Source organism: Balaenoptera ricei, chromosome 5 (assembly GCF_028023285.1).
Source record: "Balaenoptera ricei isolate mBalRic1 chromosome 5, mBalRic1.hap2, whole genome shotgun sequence".
NCBI classification, from domain to species: Eukaryota; Metazoa; Chordata; class Mammalia; order Artiodactyla; family Balaenopteridae; genus Balaenoptera; species Balaenoptera ricei.
The window spans coordinates 90716862-90740961 of record NC_082643.1 but is presented as its reverse complement, the minus strand read 5'-3'; the positions used below and the strand labels follow the sequence as shown (position 1 = coordinate 90740961).

Sequence of the window (24100 nt, the reverse complement as noted above, 5' to 3'; positions counted from 1 at the left end):
AGCCCCCAGTGGTCGGGTCGGAGAAGCCAGGCAAGGGGGGGTCATCCCAGGAGAGAGGACGGGCTGATTGTTAAGCAGAAACCCAACCCTGGGCAGGTGCTCCCGGCTGGAAGGAAGACAAAAAGGTGAAGAAATGGGCACTCTGACAACATCAACCGATGGCGGCAAGCGGGAACACTTAGAAATCAGCTTTCTACAAAGGCAACTAACATGGAAAAGAAATGCTTTATTTCCTGCTATTTCTTTTTCTGGAATCTCAGGCTTGAAGGGCACTAAGAAGATGATGGTCTCGTCTCCTTTTTTTTTTACGTGGGACCACAAAGTTATTATCTCTGAGAGCTGCGAATTGATTAAAATTTTCAAGACCTTCGAAAGATTTGAACATTCCGACTACCCTCATGAGGTATTACCCAGCACTCAGGGGACACAAAGCAACGCTTCTGCAGTAGAAGCTCTCGTAATAGAACTCTGCTTAATCAACTCACCAGCTCACCTCACGGCTCATCCCTGCAACACGCTGGATGCTTGCCAGCTGGAGGTTCCTCTCTGGAGGCTTCTTCTCATTTTATTTTTTATTTGAAAAAAAATGTTTTTTTATTTTTTGGCTGCGCCGTATGGCTTGTGGGATCTTAGTTCCTCGACCAGGGATCGAACCTGGGCCCCTTGCAGTGGCAGCACGGAGTCTTAACCACTGGACCGACAGGGAATTCCCTGTCTTCTCATTTTTTAATGGAGATAAAAATAGTACCTATCTACAGGGTTGTTGGGAAAATTTATTTAATATTTAAACAAAGCATTTAGAACAGTGCCTGGCACATCATAGGCACCATAGCAGGCACCATAGCTGTTAACTACAGTTATTATTATTAACCTACTCCAACTTGGACTTTTGCTGTCATTTTTTAAAATTAAGTTTATTTATTTATCTTTGGCTGCGTTGGGTATTTGTTGCAGCATGCGGGCTTCTCATCGTGGTGGCTTCTCTTGTTGCTGAGCATGGGCTCTAGGCACATGGGCTTCAGTAGTTGTGGCGCACGGGCTCAGTAGTTGTGGCGCACGGGCTTAGTTGCTGTGCGGCATGTGGGATCTTCCTGGACCAGGGCTCGAACCCGTGTCCCCTGTATTGGCAGGCGGATTCTTAACCACTGCGCCACCAGAGAAGTCCCTGCTGCCATTTTTTGAGTTGCATGCTTACGTAAGATGTGTTTGTTCCCAAACCTGTCAATTGCCAACTGTATGGTCATTGTAACCATACAATGTAATTCAATCTTATGTGATCCAATAAGATAGGGATGGAGAAGAAAGAGATGTTCATTCTTTAAAAATTAAGTTGAATATTTTCGGTAGACTCAGTAAAGAATGGTTACTAAAAAAATTGTTGTGGAATTAGGACAGCTGGAAAAGGCTGGAAAAAGAAACTGAAGAAATCTAGATGGATTTTGGGCTCTGATAGTTTCACAATTGTCTGTTTTCTTTTCATTTGGGAGAAACAGAAATTGGGCACCATTTATGCAAGAAAGATCACAGGGAACTCCAATCAGTAGACCCATACTCAAAGGCAAGGCTCTAGCTAGAAAGATTGGCAAATTAATGCACATTTCCATATTTTAAATTAAAATAAAATATTTACCCACTTTTTTTTATGGATCTTTGCTTTAAACTGAATTCTCAACTAATCAATAAATTACTTGGTCCCTATGGTACTAGATTGCAATTTTTTATTGTCATTATAATACAACTAACAGATCTCTCCAGCTCCGTCTCCCTCCACAGCGGTGCCTCCACATTTTTCTCCTCTAAAATTCTCAGTGGCTGCACCAAGACTGCAAGAGATTCCTTGCACTGTGCATTGTTTGATGGTCATCAATTTTGCTGACATAAGAGCTGAGCTAGACAGTTCAAAAGCCCAAGCCAGTCCCTTCCGCAAGCCTCAGACAAGCTGGCAAACTATCTTTATTCTTATCTGGATGTGGGAGAGTGCCCTGGTTTATTACTGTGGAGGACCCAGCAGTGGGGAAAGATTGCCTGCCTCTGTCTTTAACTAGGCCTCACTCAGAATTAGGGAACAGTTTTGGCTCATGGGTTCTTTTTTTGGCCACACCACATGGCAGGGACATGTGGGATCTTAGTTCCCCGACCAGGGACCAAACCCGGGCCCCCTGCAGTGGAAGCGCAGAGTCTTAATCACTGGACCACCAGGGAATTCCCTGCTCATGGGTTCTTTAGCAGGGGAATTTAAAGCCTCAAAATAGCTGTCCCTCTCACCCCTTAAAGTAATTCTCATCTTAAGTGTCACTTCCTCAGGGCCTGGCCTAAATTTTGGCCCCTTTGAGATCCTCTCAAGCCAACCTATTTATTTCCTTCCCTGCATTCATCACAATCTGTAATTTTAAATTTATTTGTGAATGTATTTGTTTAAGATCTGTCTTCCCCCCACTAGATTTTTTAGTTCCATGAAGGTAGGGATGGACTGTATTCTTGTTTTTCATCGTTTTATTCCCAGAGTCCAGCACTGTGTCAGGCATGTGGTAAATGTGTTGGGTGAATGAATATATACTGGATGGATGGATGGATGGACAGATGCATGAATTCGACACTAGAAAAGTCTGCAGTTGTTACTGCAGCACTGAACTTCTGAGCACTTAATTCCTGATCTTCCTACACCACTTTTGCCTGACAACAGCTATCATTATGTTTACTTTACAAGAACAAATAAAAAGGAGGATTAAGAGGCTTTCCTTGGAACACCTATAACCATCTACAATATTTGATGTTTAGTTTACTACCTTGGCCCATTCTGAAATCTCTCTGGTGAATGAGATTCCCAGGTGGGCCCAACATTAATTCTTTAGTTAACCACAGGAATCCCAGGTGGGCCCAACATTAATTCTTTAGTTGTTCTATTGATGGAGGGGGTCCCAGGAGTAGGGGAAGGGCAGCTGAGACAGTGGTAATGGGAAGTCTTGGGCCTGGGGACTGCTCATATTACCAGGTAAGGAATCATTTCAAAGCTTTCACCAGGATGTTGAATCGGTATGTACCTGAAAATCAGTCCTGAATTCAGGAATCTTACATGATCATACTGATTCCATCTTTACTTAAAAGTTTGTAATTTTGTTCATCATGGATTCTTTACATTAATCTTGATTTTTAAAAAAACTGTAATAGGGGCTTCCCTGGTGGCGCAGTGGTTGAGAATCTGCCTGCTAATGCAGGGAACACGGGTTCGAGCCCTGGTCTGGGAAGATCCCACATGCCGCGGAGCAACTGGGACCGTGAGCCACAGCTACTGAGCCTGCGCGTCTGGAGCCTGTGCCCCACAACGGGAGGGGCCGCGATAGTGAGAGGCCCGCGCACTGCGATAAAGAGTGGCCCCCGCTTGCCACAACTAGAGAAAGCCCTCGCACGAAACGAAGACCCAACACAGCTAAAACAAACAAATAAATAAATAAATAAATAGAGTAGCTATTAATTAAAAAAAAAAAACGCAAAAAAAAATACTGTATTAAATGTTATTTATCATGACTATCGTTATGAGCTGAATTGTGTTCCCCCCAAAATTCATGTTTAAGTCTGAACCCCCAGTACCTCAGAATGTGACCTTATTTGGATATAGGGTCATTGCAGATATAATTAGTTAAGATGAGATCATACTGGAATAGGGTGGGCCCTTAATCCAATATGACTGGTATCCTTATAAAAAGGGGAAATTTGGACAAAGACAGACACTCACACAGGGAAAATGCCACGTGAAGTTTGGCTTTATGCTGCCACAAGCCAAGGAACTATTAGAAGCTGGAGAGAAGCTTAGAACAGATCTTTCCCTAGAGCCTTCAGAGGGAGCATAGCTCTGCTGACACCTTGATCTCGGACCTCTAGCCTCTAGAGCTGCAAGGCAATACATTTCTGTGGTTTAAGTCACTCAGTTTGTGGTACTGTGTTCCAGCAGCCTTGGCAAACTAATATAATGACTAAGTTTTGTTGGTGTCTCCTTACATTTTATGCGGAAGGTGCCTCCCTTGCCTCACCCTAGTCCCAGCCCTGGATCTTACTGTGATTCACTCCGCTCGTGTCAGCAGCTACGCTTCTGGGATTTAAGAGGAAAGGAAGCCCTTACATCGAAAATGAAAAAAAGCTTATGAAATTCAATCGGTTGTCAAAAGTGTCTGAGGTTGCATGTGGGTGTCAGGGGAGAAAGGGCAGGCATTATTTTAGACCTCACATCCTGAAATGCAAACCCTTAATTTCTGGGGCAAAACAGGGCACTCGAAGAGATTTCTAAACGGGCCACACATCAGCTGTTTCTCCAAAGCAAACTCCCAGGCCTTTCCTATTCTCAAACTCTTCATAGAAGAGCCCATGGCCGCTGGTTATATAACAAAACGCATATCTGTTGAATTCTTCCTCACTGGTCTAAATCCACCTGGTGCACTTAAGACTTCTGCTCTGTTCTAAGGCCTCAGCCTCTATGCTTCAATATAGCTATCAAGTCACCCCCTGACTTTCTCTTCGCAGGCTAAGGAATAACACTGCTTTAGCCTTTAGCTATAACTCTAATCCTTTAATCCAGTCATGAAAATAAGAATTGTTCTAAAAAAAAAAAAAAAAAAAGAATTGTTCTATGTGCCCAGAGCCTAAAAGAAATTGTTTGACTTAAACGTAAACAGAAATGGTGGGGGAAAAAAAAAGAAGTAGAATGTACATCCCCTACTCTGCTGTCGTCACCCCTCTTTGCTTTCCTTTCTCTAATAATTGGTTTCCAAGAAAATTTGGATTGTGTGGAGACTCTGAGTGAATGGAGCCTGTTTGGAGAGATGGTTTTTGGCTGAGCGTAGTGAAATGACTAAAGGATGAAGGAATGAACCACCCCCCATCCCCCAGCCAAAGTGCCCAACAGTCCTGATACATTTTTTTTTATACATTTTTGTTTTTGGCCGCACTGTGCAGCATGCGGGGTCTTAGTTCCCCGACCAGGAACTGATCCCATGCCCCCTGCACTGGATGTGTGGAGTCCTAACCACTGGACTGCCAGGGAATTCCCCTGATAAATTTTTTAAAATTATACATATGAAGCTGCTAATTTTATTTTATTTTTTTAAGCTGCTAATTTTTGTTTCTGTCCTTTACTTATTCTTAAGCATTTGAACTTATATATATATATATATATATATATATATATATATATACACATTATATATATTGATATATATATATAAAATCTAGATATGATGAGATATCCCGAGTTCCTAAAGAAGAGCTCATGCCCCATTTTTCTGACACTGTAAGACCCACTCTTAAACAGGGATGTAGAAGCAAATTAAAAATATATGACAAATGAGGAAAAAGACCCAATTCTCAGTTTCTGTAACTCTTGTAGAGAATCGTTATATAAGACTGAAAAGTTACCCCAATATCAATAGTTGCATACGTTTCAAATTTACATTATAAACATAAATATGAAGGCTGTCTGCTTTTATGTTCTATACTAGGCCAAACTTACCAACCCTTCTCAATAAGCAACATTAATACTCTTATTTTTCCGAATCCTTTGTAGAAGATAATTTTCAAAGAAAACAAATTATAAAGTGTCATGAAAGGAATAATTTACAGTGAGATCTGGAGAGAGAACAAGTTTCTCTTGCTTGGAAAAAAAAAAGGTTGTGGGGAAAACACGGAGAGTTTTTGTACATTTAAAAAAGAAAAAAAATAGTACAAAGATTAGCTACAGGGCAGATTAGCCACAGTCCATGCTTGAAAAAACTGAATCAGACAGGGTGGGAATAACTTCAGGGTTGAGGGCTAACGTATGAAGGTTCCTTAACCCTCATCCAGCAAATTTTGAATCAAAAGAAAAATCACACTTACCTAATGGTCTGATTATGGTAGTCTTTCAAATCCTGTCCAGTGCTGGTGGTTACTACTATCTATGTTGGGAGAGATACACAAGGATCAGTTATGCCTCAAGACCCCACATCATAAATACAGTCCTGGATATCAGTTACTCGTAAAATAGGCTTCATAGTCTTTCACCTGATTAGTTTCTGCAAAAAATAAAAGGAGCAGTTTACTAGCCCTGTGTATATTTTGAGACTTAAGACACAATTTCTCCAAATGACTTTTTTTTTTAAATTAATTAATTAATTAATTTATTTTGGGCTGAATTGGGTCTTCATTGCTGAGTGGGCTTTCTCTAGTTGCGGCGAGCAGTGGTTTCTCTTGTTGTAGAGCACGGGCTCTAGGCGTGTGGGCTTCAGTAGTTGTGGCACACAGGCTCAGCAGTTGTGGCTCGTGGGCTCTAGAGAGCAGGCTCAGTAGTTGTGGCGCATGGGTTTAGTTGCTGTGCGGCATGTGGGATCTTCCCGGACCAGGGCTCGAACCCGCGTCCCCAGCATTGGCAGGAGGATTCTTAACCACTGCATCACAAGGGAAGTCCTGACTTTTTTTTAGAGAAGTATTTTGGTCGTTTTATTTTTATTTATTTATTGAAAAAATTTTTTTTGGCCACACTGTGCAGCATGTGGAATCTTAGTTCCCGACCAGGGATCAAATCCATGCCCCCTGCAGTGGAAGCTCCGAGTCTTAGCCACTGGACCACCAGGAAAGTCCCTTCAAATGACTTAATGTGATAAAAATATCTATAATGCAGTTTCCCCCAGTGGGCTGTGGACACTTCCACACTACCAGCCAAAGGTTCATTTGGTGTATTCGTGCTTGAAAGCTTGTTGCGTAAAAAGACAAGGAAATGTGTAAGATACAACAAGGAGTTCTTGGAATTTGACTGTGATTCCAGGAGAGCCTTAGGGGGAAAAACAAGACAGGGGATGAATGTTCTTCATGCACTGTGGCTTCCCAACCTCTCTCCCTCAGCGCTGAGAATTGTCACTGTCATTTCAATGGTGACAATGTTTTCGTCGCGAATGTTGTTAGCTGTCATGTATTCTTCTCGTGTCTGGGACTACAACATAAGCCCCTGGGGTTAAGGGGCTTAATTTATTCCCCCCAGTGCTAGCGCAGAGCAAGTGTTCAGGAAACACATTCTGGCTTAATTAGATTGTCGAAGATATGGCTCCAACACCATGTCTATGAAAGAAAAGCTAACCCATAAAATCCAACCCAATTCAGCCATATAGAGCATGTTGGTTCAGAGAAGAAAATGAGTCAGACCAGTTGTTTCTCTAAACCAACCATTTACTTTAAGCCAATGTGTCCATTTAGTCAAAGCAATGAATATAGTAGTCTCACCACAGAGCTGGATTTTGTGTAGAAAAACAATAAGTACTATTTTGGAACCTATGTGATCAGAGAGACCAGATGGGATGGAAAGACGAAAGGGCAAATGGCAAAAGTTTACTAAAAAAAATCTACTTCTTTTTTCTTTCCACTGCATCTGGTCTTCCTAATTCTCCTCTCCTGTTTTACCCGATCATGTACTCTGCCATTAAATTCATCTCTTTAATTAAAGAACTACTTTGATTTACTCTCCTGCTCCGAAAGCTTCGATGACGCTGTGCTGCCTTGCAACTAGAAATTTAAATTCCATGATATTCAAGATTCTCCACATTCTAGCCCTAAAGACATTTTTTTCTTCTATTAGCGTTCTATAGGCAGCGAATTTCTACTCCAAACTGGTTTATCTGCCAACCTCCAATGATGTGCTAAAGTACCCCCTCCTTGCTTCTCCATTTAAACTCTGCCCATCCGTAGGAACCTTCTTCATGAAACCTCCCCTGAGCACCCCAGGGTGAAGTGCTGTCTCTCTTCTGTGAATCAATACGAATCATTTGGCAATTAAGCTCGCCTTATGACACCCCTTCACCTGCTTAATGTGACTTCCATAAATAGTCTGTAAGCTCCTTGAGCAGAGTGCCTTGCATACAGCTGGTGCAAAATAATATCTGTGATTTGCTCTGATGATTTGATACCTAAGTGACACATGGTACTGAGCTGACCTTAAGAGAATGCAGCAACCAAGCTATGCCGCCATAATCCTCATGCAAATGAGAAGCTAAAACATGGACCACAGCAATGTCACCTAACAGCATTAAGGAAACAAACATACAAAAACTGCCAGCTAACATCTTACAGACTCTCCTCAGGAAAGCTACAAGGACTGACTTGATTTCTTTTCTCTTCAGAAAAAGGAAATGTGATAGACCTAACCGCCAAGGGAAGTCTGTGTATTATCCAATACACAAGACAAACAAAATGTCTTTTCCAGTTTTGTTATCGGAAAATTACAAATGAACAAGGAAAGCTGATGAGAAAATAAAGTAACCAGAAAAAAGGAGCATACTGACACCGTATATATGAAGAAATGGAATTATCTTCAATTATAGCAAGAGGTTTGCCATAATCCATAAAATCTGTGTTATGAAAGCTTGAAACTATTATGTGCAGTGTTTTATAGTACAAAGTAGTTAAAGAACCTCCATCTCACCAGAATTATCACTTAGGTTTGTTGGTTGCTATTTGTCGGTTTAATGCCAAGCATAAGCAATTGTTTTAACTGCCCAAAACAGTCATACCATTTCTTGGCTGAACTAACCAATAAATTTCCTGTAAAAAAGTTGTAGATTTGATAACACTATATAAATATGGCCAAAGCTGTCTTAACATTTATCTCCCCAAAGCCTATCTCGCTAGGAGAAAAGGCTTCAATTGCTCAGATAATTGTGGTTATGTAGCTGGCTATATTATTTACTCATTCACAATATAGTCGAAAGAAGCACTTTAAAAGTTAATTAAATGGGATAGAATTCTTATGATTTAAATTTCCAACTATAAAAATTTGATTAAAAAAGTGTTATGGTTGTAAAAGTTTATCAGATACCACAAATTTGTTTTTGCAGATTTCCTAGCTCCCTGACTTTACAGCAATGCTTAAAATTAAGTGACGATGTTGATATGAATCACGGTGGAGCCAGCTTTCAGTACCTGGCCGCCATTAAAAGACATATCCAGGCGACACCACTCCTTCAAGGGTATGGTGAATTTTGTTTTTACAGCAAGGTCTTCTCCTTTGACAAGATGCATTTGAATATGCAAGTGGCCTAAAAGGAAAATGAAAGCTTGTGAAAATGACAGAAAATACTTAGGAGTGAATGAAGGGGCTATATCTTTTCGACGACTGTCCTAAAAAGCTATAAGACTAGATCACATTCCTTCTTCCTTTAAATAAAAGCAAAGCAAAGCAAAACAAACAAAACACATATGTGCATTCATCTGTATATGTTTGTTTTAAGCTTCCAGAAAAAAAGTTTAACTTGAATCCCATATTTGGAAACCATCATTCTCATTGAATTGCCACGTTGACAACATTCCTTATTCTAGACAGACGTATCTGCCAGTAGACAGAGCATAAGAAAACTACACTATCGTTCTAAAGGTTCTGTTTCATACTTACCCTCTTCAGTAAGAAATACAGAAGGCGTGCCGTACATCTCATTAGAATCAACAAAATACAGAATCCCACAGAGATTGGCCTTGCAATAATGGAGTAAATAAAGCCACAGTGAAACAGTAAACCTGTAAGAGTGAGGAGAAAAAAAATTCTGCAGATTGATATCATCCAAGAGCAGGTAATTACAGTTAACAATGACGGAGTAAATTGCTTTCTTTCCAATGAAGGGATGAATTTGCCTTCGTGTTCATCATGGGAGATCAGCTTGCAAAGCTTGATTTTTGAGACAAAGGAGGTAGTTATAGTAACTGCAAAAGACAGGAGTTAAGCGTCGCTGTACAAAACTAGCAGACATGGTACCTTGCACCAAAAACTCTTCCTGTGCCTTTCTGAGCTTCGCACAGGCCCACCATTTGAATCCTTGATTAAGGCTTATAAAGCCAGACACAGAATAAAAATCTGGATTTTAATAAGAGGTGACTTGATAAGAAGCTGTTCTAATTTCAATGATTTAAAAAAAAACATAATTAGGGCTTTTTGAGCAATTTTGTTTCTTTCAAAGATAAAAGCCGTAAGGCAGAAAAATGCCATAATTTGCAAATGGCACCACTATATGCTAATCAGGACACACAGATACAATTTTAATGCCCATATTAGGTTATTCAGTATCACAGTTCTGGCTGACCAATGTGGAACAACTACTCTAATTGTTCCATTTCTGGACTAGGGCTATTTTAGTTGAAAAAATATTGTCCATCTGTGATTTGTGGAGTGAGGATAAAATAACAGTGGTCAACTTAACTAGGACACATTTAGCCAAGCTATGTGATCCACCAATCATTCAGCAAATATTTGCTGTTAGAACACTTGCTTGATGCCACACATTGTGCTAGTGACCAGCAGTTTAAAGATAAGCTGGGAGTAATGCATTCTGCACGTGAAACATGAATCAAGGTCAAAACCCGTACAGAGAATGCTCTCCATTACCCCAGTAACCAATTCACAGTTTGGGTTAAAGGGGCAGCAGCCCCAGGTTCTTTGGGGACTCATCCCAACAAGACCTTTAGAATATTCTGGGCTTTATCATCTGGCCTTCGAATCGGTGGTAAGATATGCAAACAGATGGTACCACACAGCTCCCTCCTGACCCACCCAGCTGAGCAAGCTCATGAAGATAAGTTATTACAAAGGAAGCTTAGCAAGAACATACGCTTAGTAAAGTGACTCAAGATCTTTCTACAGCCAGCAGCATGGGAAGAATTAAAATCACCCTGCTAAATCCATCCAGTCTGAGGTGAACCACGAACAATTTTCAGCATCTTCAATTCAGCAGAAGGAAAAAAATATATCTGGGTTTTGCTGAAATCAGTGGAGGAGATCAGAAGTTGTGAGATTTCAAGCAGTTCATCCAATCTTCCAAGACAGAAAAGGCAAAGTGAAGGCTGCAATCTGGCAGGGCTGTGGCTGGCTGCACCTGACACCTTGCAAAGCCTCAGGATCCAACACCTGACTCACCTACTTGGGTCATTCCCAGCACCAACATACAAGGTCAAGCGAGGATTGATTGCTAAGTGCAAGAATAATTTCAGAATGCTTTGAGGTTCCCAGGTCCACAAATTCTGCCTAAGCTATGTAGATCTCATCATTTTTCCAAAGCATATTACAAAGGTAGGTCTTCCTAACTGGCTCCACTAGCCTGCTCTGGTCCTCAGATAAAAAGAGCACTACCGCCCCACCGGCCCCCATCACCGGCCTCTTCTTACACTGGGTAATCTATCCGCTGGCGTCGGGCGGCCTCTAGCTCTCGATTCCGAAATCTCGGGAACTTCTTCACAATGCCTGTGTTTTCTCCACTGGAGGCAAAGAGAAAGCCCAGGAGGGTGACCACATCTGTAAACAGCAAGACGGCTGCCTTTTAATTATTTCCAGAAAAACACTGCTTCCAACATCACATTCTTCCTGGAACCCACTGCCTAGCTCCCATCAAACATTTAAATGAAGAGTCTGAAAATATTAGCAAACATTTATTGCACACTGAATATATGCCAGGCACCTGAGAAGCACTTTACAGAGCTATCTCAATTTGTGTTCATAGCAACCCTATAAAGGAGATTCTTTTTTAGTCCCATTCTACAAATGAAAAGCCCAAGGTATAGAGAGGTAAAATAACTTGCCTAAGGTAACAGAGCTAATAAGTAGTAGAGCGAAATTTCAAGTTTCCAGCTCAGGGTCTATGTGCTTAACCATTTTACATCCTGCCCTTCTAATGCTAAGAAAAGCATTTTGAATTTATGTAATAGTAATAATAGTTAACACTTCAGTAGCACTCACTATGGTCCACACTACTGTATAAAAAAATATATATCTATATATAAATTCATTTAATCCTCATTATTATCCCCAGTCTATAGATGAGGAAATAGATGCACAGCTGCCAAAATGCTAACATTTATTTAACACTTAGAATATGCCAGGCAACATGCTAAGCACATTTCAGGAATAATCTTGCTTAGTTTCACAATTTATGAGGTAGATTCTATTACTGTCCCCCTTTAAACTGAGCCTTAGAGAAGGTTGAATAATAAGAGGTGGAGCTGGGATTCAAACTCGAGCAGTCTGGTTTCAGAATCTATGCACTTAAAATTGCATAGTTTTTTTTTTTTTCATCTGTGCAGACTTTCCACATAACCTCAACATGTTACCCTATGCAAATATTACTAACCATACTCCTTAAAACTAGGGAGGCTTCCACTTTATTTTGCAAATGTGTGAGAATTCTGTGGTTCTAGAAAAGAGGAGCATCCATAACAAATCTGAAAGGGAAAACTGAATTATTTCATCTATATTTAATACCTACAAGGCTAATATGGATTTTTTTATTTCCAATACCCCACCCCCCTTCAAAGAAAAAAAATTCACCGAATACAACCTAGAAATAAAGATCACTTTTCTCTTTCTTAAAATGTTCCTTGGTTTAAATATCCATAATTAAATGGTGGAAATAATCTATTTTCCTGGGCTTCTTAGAGTTGACTTCTGCGCAAGTTACCGAATGCCAATATTGGAAGAAATTACAGGAGCCTCAGCCCGGGATATTGGACACCCCAGCTCTCATTCCTCAAGGGGGAAAAATGTTTTATTATATAAAAAGGTACCTCTGGTTCATTACAACTTGGAAATCATAAGAGCAATGTTTTCATAGTCTCAGAAATGCATTTGGAAATCCAAAAGCGTGGAGTTATCAATTCCAACAAAAATACTTCAAACCTTATTTCTTTGCAATTTGAGCTCAATTTGCGCACACCGGACTTGCTGGTTAGTTACGGGAGTGGAGGGAGGGGATTAGAAGTGGAAATACTGCAAGGGTGTCTTCAGAATCCAAGGAAAAAATTCACCAAGAGGTTGATATCAGCCAACCTTGGTTGGCTTCCACCATGTTGAGTGGAACATAAGAGACCAGACGGTCATGTTTGCCCCCTGGGAAGCCTTCTGCTAGTGATTGATGTTGAGTTATCCAGTGTAGAGTAGAAACATTTATTAAAATGAACAGGATTTCATTCTGCCCAACCTGACTCCAGTAAAAGGAGGCTTCATAAAGGAGGTTTCCAAAGTGAAGGGAGTTAAAAGTGAATGTTGATGAGCCATTCCTTTATCCAGTGATCAAAGAAAAGCTGGCTGAATAGGAGAACTTGCAGCAAAAGCCTGTGGAGGGAAACTCTAAGATGCAAAGATCTAAAATAATTTTTATAAACACATATCTTTTGTATCCAACCAAACCAAAGTGATGGTGGTTCTCTTGTAAAATCAGTAGCTTTAATGGTTCTTTGATTTGGAGTTCTATTACAATTTTCCCTCAGTATAATATTGTCTTTCCATTTCATTAGAAATAACTAATATGAATGAAATTTGGGGGCAGGGAAGGACTTCAGAATTCACCTAGCCCAGGATAACATTTTCTAGTAACTGACTGGCTGCTTGGAGTGCTATAAATGATGAGTGATGGGTGTCATAGGCACTAGAATGGGGAGTAACAGTACCAGTGCCATGCCCCATTAAAGAATTTACAGGTAGGAACACTTAAGCCCAGAACTTGGGCCCAAACAGGTTAAATGGCTCGCTTACATAGAATGTAAGCTCCAAGAGAGCATGCACTTTACTTCATTCATTATTCCATCCTCAGAGCCAGAAGAGTGGCCAACACTTGCTAGAGCCTCCATAAATATTTAGGGAGTGAATGAATGAATGGATGAATGATCAAATGAACATAGTTGTGGCCAAGTCAGAATTTGAACGTGTCTTTCACCCAACACGTTCCATAATTTTATAACGTGCCCCATGCTGCCCAAGCCAAAAATTAAGTCTCTCTTTTTTCAGGTCCTTCCCCCAGATCCATTTCTTTGGCTAATCTTGAACGAGGAAGTTAGGTAGGGAAAAGGCATCATTATGACGTAAACACAAAATGCCAGGAAAACAGTTCAGGTTTGGAACCTACCCCCTTGGTCATTTTGCTTGTTTTATTTCCTCAGATTCTAGAGCAAAAAGAGGCATTAGATATAACATGGTGCAAACTCCTTCATTTGGCAACAAGAAAAGGGTTAGTGTCTTGTTGAAGGCTGTATAACTAATAAGAGACCCAGGTATGACTCAAACCTGGTCTGCCACTGCAAAACAATGAGCTTTTTATTAAACCACATCACATCTCACAAGCTCTCACAGAGAGAGCTAGGACTGGTGTTCAGCTGGCATGCCCCTGAGCGGCTGTACTGGTTGTTAAAGTACTGAAACATGTCAGTGTATTGGTTAGATGATTGGTGTTGCCCTGAACCTCCAAAGCCCCCACCCACTACCCATCCACCCTGGCTTCTCCTTCAGAGTAGAACCCGGCTCAGCAAGGATCTCCAGCACCATCCTGTTTCAGCACCAGGGCCAGCGCCCGGGGGAGCCTGACTGGGGCCCCCAGCTCATACTATTTGTTAAGTATTTTGAGTATCATCCTGAGTGGAGTGGCTGGGGGGGGTTACATAGCCCATTCTCCAGTTCAGCCTAGTGATCAGAGCCCTGAGAGGACACCTGCTCTGGGGAAAGGCCCGTTTCTACATAACAAAGCCCTATTCAGGATGAGCTTCAAATACATCACAGTGATGCAGCTGAGATCCTCAGTCCCTTTGTGGGGAAGTTAGAGATAGTCTTGAGGCAAGGAATAACTGTGGCTAAAAGTTTGTAAGGGGAACCTGGAGGAAAAGAAGCTAAGAGTTTCCCACCCAGAGAAGTAAAATTAGAATGTCAATAACTCAATCTGCTTTCCAAATGCAGGACACTAAACAGGCAGCAGCGATCTGGAGTTTTATTTTCCTTAAAGCCAAAGCCTGAGAACAAAAACCCTACCTTCTAGCAAGTATGATTTAGGTCAGAACTTCCACCCCAAGGATACTAGGCAGTGAAGTGAGTGACTAAGGAAGTCTGTAACATACTCAATACCAGGAGTCTTAAGAATAAATAAATTCCACTCCCAGTAATTTATCCTCCAAAAATATTTATTTGTGTGTACAAAGATACATGTACAAGGATGTTTGGAGAAACCTTGTTGTTAATGGTAAAAGACTAGAAATGACTTGTATGACCATCAGCAGGGGACAAAGTAAAGAAATTATGGAGTGTCAGGCAACGCAATGCTAAGAAGCTATTGAAAAGAATGGGGTTGTGTAGCAAGTACTGACATAGAAAAATCTCTGCCGTATTGTTAATGAACACAGGGCCGAGTCTATAGTATCCTCCAATGTGTGTATGAAGAGAAGGGGCTATCAACCTAATGCTTACAGGGCAGAGAACATTTCTGGAAGGAGACACAGAAACTAGTGTTATTGAGTTTGCTTCTAGAAATAGGACCAAAAGAGTAGGGTGGGTGGGAATTTACTCTTCCCCCAAACCCTTTTATGCTCTCTGAACTTTCCACCAGGTACATGTATTACTTTTTTGGCTACAAGGGAAGAGAACAACATCTCCGAGCATTTCCGTGCAGGTGGGGAGAGGTCTCCCACTCGCATGCAGAGGTCTCCCCGCGCTGGGTGCTGTGGTGGTTCAATCCGCTTCAAAGAGGCAAAGTCCAGTGGGTGAGGAAAACAGGATGATCCAGGTCAGTGAAAATTCAACTTATAAAAAAGTGTATTCCTTCTAAGTTAGAACCTGGGTTAGGACTGTATTAGCATATTTCAGAGAGGTGGCTTAGCAAAGTTGAAAGAATCAAGAACTGGGACTCCATTAACGAGTTCCCTGGGCCTCAGTGTTCCCCTCTGTAAGGAGAGAATGAGAATACTGTCCTTCCCTGGGGCTACTAAGGATTAAATGAGACATTCTGCATAGGAAAAGTGGTTCAAAAATCATAAAGGGCAATGCAGATGCTAGGTACTCATTAGCAGTATTACTGAAAAATCCAGTCTACAGTGATTAACTGGGGGAAAGAAAGAACTGTGTCTTTTTTTTTCCAGAAGTATCAAATGTGTAGTTCTTATAGTTACAAAAAGTATTGTCATGTCATTAACCTGAATTGTCTCACTGAATAAACTGATATTTTCACAGAGACACGTAAAGTCTGTCTCCAAAATTTGACTTAGTCTTCTATGATTTTGTTGTAAAGGAATTTTGTTATAAGAAATTCCACTTCCAATCTATTGGACCTGAAAATGAGAATGAATTGTCAGTGAAAAGAGAGTGGAGAAGAAGGAAACTTCCAGGTTCCCCAGTTTCTGACTTAAGAGGGAAGGTCAGGAAAACGTTCATATAGGTAGAAGTAGGACAGAATGCTTACTGCACCTGACCCTGGCATTTAAGAACCTCCAAAGTGCGGCCCCAACCTGCCTTCCCAGTCTTATTTCCTGAATTGCCTATCTCACACTTGAGACTCTACCTGAACAAATAATAGTTCAAGTGCTGCTACTCCACACTTCACCTGTGGCAGACATCGGTAAGCAATCCGCATGGCACTCTTTCTCACTAAGCACAGACTCGGCCTCAGAATCCCTCTCAGCACTGTGCTCTAGGTGGCTACCCCCATCGCTCTGGGCTGGCGTGCAAGATGAAACTCATTTGCCATCCCTCACACCAAGGGATGCAGGCTCGTCCCCACTCCCCCATCAGTCTGCATTGCCTCCTCTTTTTTTTCCCTTCTGCTTGGATGCCTTTCCTTTATTCCTTTTCTGACAGTGAAAACTCTACTCATCCTTCAAGTTTCTGTTCAAATGGCACTTCCTCTGTGAAGAACCCTAGCAAAGTGCCTAACACGTCGACTGCTCAGTAACTTTTTTCAATGAATAAGTGACTTCAATAAGTAAATGGCTTCATGATGTCATCTGGCAGTATAGCTTAATGGTTAGGCATGGTGTTTGGGAACCAAACGACCTGGGTTCAAGTCCTAGCTCCATTATTAGCTGTGTGACCTTAGACAAATTACTCTACCTCTCTGAGTCAGTTTCCTCCTCTGTAAATAACGACAGTAGAGCACGGGGTGGATTAAATTAGATACTCGCACAAAGCAATTAGCCCAGTTCCCGGCACATAGCGAGTGCTCAGTAAGGGAAAGTAGCTGTTACGATTGGTAGCTGTGTTTACTTCCTGTAAAACCACCTTAAAGAGAGGGACCATGTCTGCATCTTGGAGCCTCCAGACTTAGTAAAGAAATTGGTACGTGATAGGTGTTCAATCAATCTTTATTGAATTGAACATGATACACATCATAAGGGGGTGGTGGGTACCAACAGAGAACTAGGGGAGGCTGGAGGGTAGAAAGTTAATTTCTGATGTGGGAGTCAAAAGAAAAGAAAAGTGCTTTGGGGGAAGGAGGGGAAATTTGAGCTGGCTACTGAAATATGAGTATGATTTTGCCAGGAAGACATGAAAGATGGCACTGGGGGTGGGGGAGTGTTGGGGGGCAGCCAGGGACAGCAGCTGCCTGTAAAAGAAGCTTCTTTAGCCGAGGCATAGGGGTGGGAGATCACAGACTCAAACTAGAGGGCATGTGCAGGGTGCAGGTGAGCTCATGTGTGGTTGCAAAGGAGAATCACTGCAGCTTTATCCAGCTCAGCCCAAACGGGCTCCACCCGGGAAGCCTCAGAGTGTGCTGGCCCTAGGGAAGGCTCGTGGAGGGTGCCGCCCATCCCCACATGCTCCCTACGATAGCCGTGTGAGGGTGCTGTCACAGTGTGATGGTCACACATCAGCTAAGAGAGAAAGGGTCCTTGCCCCTTGGCCCACAGCATTCATCACTCAATCAACAAACAGTCACCGCGAGCCTGCCGCGTGCAGGGCGTCGCGCTGGGCACTGGCACCAGACAAAGCGGGACTTATGGAGCCTGTGTTCTAGTATGGAGACACTCAACAGGCAAATAAGCCATTACATATATTTAATTACAAGGTCCAGCCGTGCCAAGGCTGTGAAGGAAATAAAAGGTGGATATCGATGGGACGGGAGTAGCAGGGGTGGGGCTGCCGCCTTAGATAAGGTGGTCAAGGAAGCTGTCCCGGATGAGACGCCATTTGTGCAGAGGTAGGAATGAGATAAGAGAGCAAGCCACGTAGTGATCTGGGGGAGGAGCATCTTAGGCGGAGGGGACAGTAATGCAGATGTCCGAAAATGGGAGCGAACTTGGTACATCAAGGGAGAAGCAAGCAGGTCTGCGTGGCTGGGACAGGTGGGCAAGGGTGAGCGTGGCAGAGCGTGGCAGGAGATGAGGCCAGCAAGGGGACAGGGACAGATTCCACAGGCCGTGCTAAGGGACATGGCTGACCCTTCCTGATGTGATGGGAGGAGCCGCCTGCAGGGGGTGCGGTGAGCTGCTTGCACCGGCTGCCGTGTGAGGAACGAGGGCAAGTGGGGAGGCCATTTGCAGCTTATGGCCAGAGTCCAGACAGGGACAGTGGTGGCTTAGACTAGGATGACAGCAAACACTGGTGAGAAGCAACTGAATATGCAGTGACGGGCCGAAGATAGAGGCCGCAGGGCTAGCTGACCTGTCAAAACAGGACGTCAAGTCCAGGAGCGCCCCTAGAGCTACCGGCCTGTGTGGCTGATTTCTTCCTCTGGGTGAGTCAGGCACACGTGTGGCTGGTGAGGGGCAGCAGCTAATGGCCGGTGCCCTCCCCCGGGGGAATGGACAATAAGTGGCCTCAGGCAGGGGGGACCCAGCCGCCGATGGCCCACACACCCAGGATGCAGGAGGAACAGGTGCATCCGAAGGGCACGTGGCCGAGCCTTGGCACACACGTGTCCTGAAAGGCTGCCGGCTTCTGATCTGGGGTCGGTTTACTCAGCGGGGCGGGACAGAAGCCGGCTGCACCTCCACCAACAATCAGCCCACCGGCCCGGCCTGGCAGAGTCCCAGCCCAGGAGGTAAGCTGCAGAGCGTCTGGGCGCACACAGCTCGGGGCCTGGGAGCCGAAGCTAAGGCTCTGATGGAGGGGGACTGCAGCCACACTCACAGAACATCGGTGAGTGAGGACTGGGCTCTCTCTTTGCAAAGGAAAAGAGAAAAGGCAAGCGAGTCAGGGGGTACTTAGTTCAGACGCAGACCTCTTGTATGACATCAGGCACTTGACACAGAAAATGTCTCCCCCCGCACCCCACCCCAGGGCTGGCTGCAGACTGTGACGAGGCCAGGCCTGAGAGCTCCCCCGTGGCGCCCTGATGCCACCTTGTTGTTCCCACTTGACTCTTGCTCTTCAAGAGCCGAATAAAGAAGCCCCTGCTGGGAACAAGCCAGAGGCCTGGCCCCCTTCCATAGCGCAGACAAAATCAAGAACAGAGGTCGTGGACACTCTGACAGGACTGCTGCAGGCACTCTTTTGATTTGTCTTTTTAAGGGAGGGAGAGGAAGTGCTCCCCTTTTCTTAGCCATACAAACAGTTGGTTTTGAGGGTGGCTGAAGCTCCCCGCACCTATTTCCAGTGACTCTTAGAAAAGGTTTTCCTCTGCGTTATTAGACTGGTTCTCACCCCAAAAGTAATGGTCTGAAGGAGGCAGGGAGAACAAAAATCCCTCTGTGCTGTTCCTGAGCCCTGTGAATAGGGGAAGGAACAACAAAAGAAAAGAAAAGACGTTTCACAGTTTAAGGGTATGTTCAGGAGCCCTAAGTACTCAACCGGTTCGTAAATGACTTCATTTGAAAACTTCCAGCTTGCAATTCAGTCATTCTTCAATGAGAAATATGTGATTTGCCAAACATGAAATGGAATCATTAAGCCCTGACAAAATCAATCGGAGGCAAAGCAAAACTGTGGCTGCGTGCGCCCCATGCTTCCTTCTCCTTAACAAATTAGATATCCCTGCGGAAGGCATTCCAGATGGATACTAGCATGGGGTTCTGCCTGGAAGAGGGACGCACACTGATCATCAAAACGCATGCAGCTCAACGATTTCAGAGGCTTAATTGCCCACCCCACCCTACCCCCAATGTGCGCACACACAGGAAGGGAATTTGTCTTCTTCTTCTAGTTATTTCTGTATTTAAAGCACTGCACAAACATAAGCCAGACACAGAAGAGGGCTATTAAAATAAAATGTAGGATGAAATTGTCTAGAACTACGCACACTCCAAAGTGCATGTAAAAACCAGTGTAAGCTGAATAAGGTCTGCAGTCTAGTTAAGAGTATTAGATCAACGTCAGTTTCCTGGTTTTGACATTGTACTATAGTTATGGAAGATGTCACAGTTAGGGGAAGCTGGGGGAAGGATACAGGGGACTCTCTCCCATTTTTACAACTTCTTACAAATCTCTAATTATTTCAAAATAAAGAGTTTTTTTTTTTTTTTTTTTTTTTTTTTTTTTTTACTGCCAAATGTGTTGGCTCTACAGCAAGTGGGCTCTGGCCCTTTAAGTTTTCATTATATGCAGGGATGTTCCGGGGTAGCCCCAGGAAATACTCACTGCCAGTGTTCTCACTGTGTCCTGAAGTCACCTTGCTCCAAACCAGTCCTCTTGGAGACTAAGAGGTGTCAGGCACGTCCCTGGGTCTGCTGTCACAGGCCTGTGGACTTCCTCCACCCACCAAGCCCGCCTGGGGGTCCAGCCACTGCAACTCAAAGTCCCACCAGCTCTATCCCTGCTCTAGAGGTTCTCAAGCTTTAAGGTGCATCAGAGTGATGGGAATGTATTTAAAATGTGGATTCCAGGGCCCTGCGCCCCACAGATCCTGGCTGAGCAGGAAATAGATGAGGACTGGAAATCTGCATTTGCAACAAGAGCCCTGGTGGTTCTGTTGCAGGTGGTCTTAGGCTCCTACTTTAGGAAACACTGCCCGACTCCGGGCGGGTGCCTGGGAGCATGCCTGGATAGGCTTTCCGTTGCAGGATATGGAGAGGAGCTGGCAGGCACTCGGCATCCATACAGCAAGGTGCCCGCGCAACAATGGAGAGAACTTCAGCCCCCCTTCTTCTAAATGCACGTAGCCAGAGAGCTCCAAACCCAGTGCTTCAAAGAGGCTGAGAAAGGGCACGGGAGCCTCCTCTATTGATCCTTCAGTGGCTGTGACCCTGTGACGTTTAGGATACAATACAGAGTTTGCATTCTATCATCACTGTGGCTACTACTTTTTACTGAGTGATGATTATTGTGCTGAGCACATTTCATTTAATTCTCACAATACTGCCCTGAGGGAATTGTTATTTATTACCCCCATTTTACAGATGAGAAAACTGAGACTCTGCAAGTTACACTGGCAGAAAGTGGCAGAGCCAGGAGTTGAACCCAGGTAGGCTTGGCTGAAAAGCCAATGCTGCACGAAAACTGACACATGTGGGATTTTTGAGGGAGACGGGGAGGAAGATTCTCCTGATCCTCATTTCAGTGGCACTAAAGCTCCTTTCCAATGCAAAGCAGATCCAAGCCTCTCAAGGTACCCCTTCCATGGCTCTTTGTCCCTCTCTCACCTCCCTGTTCAATCCTATTCTCTGCTACTCTGTCTCTTCTCAACACCTTTTCACTTTTCCTCTTTCGTCCCCAAAGTCCAAAATTACAGATTCCATTTGCTTTGTCCCCCACCACTAATACAAGAATTTTCCCCTGCCCTCCTCTTATGATCAAAGCTGTCTGAAAAAAAATGAGAATTAGGTTCCTAGCAAGGCAAACGACCTACCATTCTCGAGAGGACACTGGGGAATCTTGTTTGCTCGAAGGTTCCAAATATAACCCATGTTCCACTCAAAGCACACCTGATGATCTTTGAAAGGGCGTTCAAAAGGTGGGATGGTCTTCAGCAGGGTATAATTCTTCGCTACAGCATGTAGCAAGTTTTCCTCCCATTTAACATTCAAGTCTCCACCGCTATATCGGTGAGTAATCCAGGCGCGTAGTATCACCACAGATACCGAAATGGAGTGTCTGATGAAATAATCATCTCTATAAACCATGATGCTTGGAAACTTCACATGTACTATTTGTGTCCTGCTGGTGTGAAGATGTTTCTCATTCTTCCACCTTTTTTTGTACACGGGAATGCTACTTCTGAACTCAGATGAAACCACTGCTTCCAAATTGACAACACAAGGCTGAGAGCATAAATACTCCACCGAGACTTCAGAAACGTTGCGAACATTTCCTTCAAAGACAGTGAAATAAATAAAGTCTTTGTAAGCCACGCTCTGCTCAGCTCTGGGTATCACCGACGTCGTCAGGGAAGTCTGCCTACCCAAAGATGGTACAAAATTCTGAAAAGAAAAAAAAAATAGAGAAACCTTAAAAATGATCATATTAAAAAAAAAATGATCATATTAACAGATACGTGAATCATTATTTTCCTGGAAGAAAAAAATATCCATTTACATAATGTAATGAAAGTGGAAGATAAAAGATGTCGAAAGCACTACCGAATAATTGGAGAAAAACCAACATACACACAAATGAAGATTAGGCCACATTAAACTCCCTCTCCAGACTCAGTAGCATCTGCTCATCAAGATGGGACTTTCAAATCTACGTGGCAAACATTCCAGAGTTGGTTTCCAAATGATGGAGCTAGTTCACGACAAAGCCAGGAGCAGTGAACGTGCCTTAAAGTGAAAAAGAGGCAATCCGACTCCAGACATTTCCAAACTATTGTCCTGACTTCAAATGGTGGTCAAATGCAGCCAAATCAAAGGATGGGAGAAGAGTTCAAAGTGCACCGGAGAGAACACATATCAGGGATGCCAGCTGGGGCGCTTTTTCTCCATAAGTTCTGAGCTAGGACAGGCATGCATGATGAATGGGCCAGCAAGAGGTTTCTATTGCTCCAAATCACACACAGGCAGGCGTGGACCACAAGCTGTGTTGTCTGATTCTTTCATCATGCATGGTGCCACAGGTGCCAAGAAAGATTTTAGCTGCAGGTTTATTTATCTAGTTCTTCATTTTTCCATTTTTATTTTATATTGAAGTATACTTGATTTACAATGTTGTGTTAGTTATCTAGTTCTTTAGATGATGAAGCCCTCTCAGTGTGGACTTTCCTTCCAGAAGAAATCTGGAAAGTTTGGTCCTGAAATTAAGGCAATGTTTTGATCATGAGGCACGGATGGATGGATGCTAAGAGCTCTTCTTCTAAATGTGACTTTGAGATTTAGACATCCGTAACACAATAGCAAAAAGGTTACTTTGGACCAATTTACACCCATTAGAATGGCTACTATTTTTTTAAAAAAAGAAAACCACAAGTGTTCGAGAGGATGCAGAGCAATTTGGAACCTTTGTGTATTGCTGGTGGGAATGTAAAATGGTGCAGCCACTGTGGAAGGCGGTACTGTAGTTCCTAAAAAATTAAGCACAGAATTGTCATATGATCCAGCAATTCCACTTCTGGGTCTATATCTAAATTGAAAGCAGGGCTTGGAAGAGATATGTTCATAGACTTACACCAGGTTCACAGCAGCATTATTCATAATAGTTAAAAGGTGGAAACAACACAACTGTCCACTGATGCATGAACAGATAAACAAAATGTGGTATATACACACATGGAATATTATTCAGCCTTAAAAAGGAAGGAAATTCTGACACATGCTATAATATGAATGAACTTTGAAGACATTATGCTAAGTGAAATGAAAGTCACAAAAGAAAGAATACTGTCTGATTCCACTTATATGAGGTACCAAGAGTAGTCAGATTCATAGACAGAAAGTAGAATGGTGGTTACCAGGGCTTGGGGGGAGGGAAAATGGGGAGCTATGGTTTAATGAGTACAGAGTTTCAGTTCTACAAGGTGAAGAGTTCTGGTGATGGTTGCACAACCATGTGAAAGTACTTACTGGCACCGAACTATAAATTTAAAAATGGCTAAAGTGGTAAATGTTAGGCTATAAATATTTTAACCACAAGTTTAAAGAAAAAGGTCACTGTGGTCTTCTCCAAAGAAGGAAGAAATAGGGACCTCTTTCTTCAATTCTGGCTTAAGGCTGTAGGAGGGCCAAAGGTGAGTAACACGCGAAGTCTGGAATCAGAGAATCACGTTTACAAATAGCAGACACATGGCAGAACATGGCCTGCACTCCAGTCAAACTAAATGCAAATCCTAAGGGAACACAGCACCAAATGACAGTAATTCTGACTGGGGGCTCTGGGAAAGGCTTTATGGAGGAAATGGCATTTCAGTTGGGCTTCGATGGATGAAGAGAAGTTCTTTAGGTAGAGAGGCAAAGGGAGGACACTGCAAGTGGTGTGAACAGTTTAAGTAGA

The 24100-nt window shown here is 43.0% G+C and overlaps 1 protein-coding gene across 2 annotated transcripts in view; it reads right to left on the bottom strand.

Moving 5' to 3' along the window:
* The window catches only part of SEL1L3 (SEL1L family member 3), a 99027-nt gene that overhangs the window by 64856 nt on the left and 10071 nt on the right, over positions 1-24100 (bottom strand). Inside the window, exons 2-6 of one of the 2 annotated variants that reach the window (XM_059924161.1) lie at positions 21525-22095; positions 11164-11290; positions 9404-9525; positions 8935-9050; positions 5866-5924 (exon numbers count right to left, since the gene is read on the bottom strand). In XM_059924161.1, coding sequence (XP_059780144.1) covers positions 5866-5924; positions 8935-9050; positions 9404-9525; positions 11164-11290; positions 21525-22095 — 995 coding nt within the window. Of the gene's footprint in view, positions 1-5865; positions 5925-8934; positions 9051-9403; positions 9526-11163; positions 11291-21524; positions 22096-24100 lie in introns of those variants that run through there. The other variant, XM_059924163.1, reaches the window with a different exon arrangement.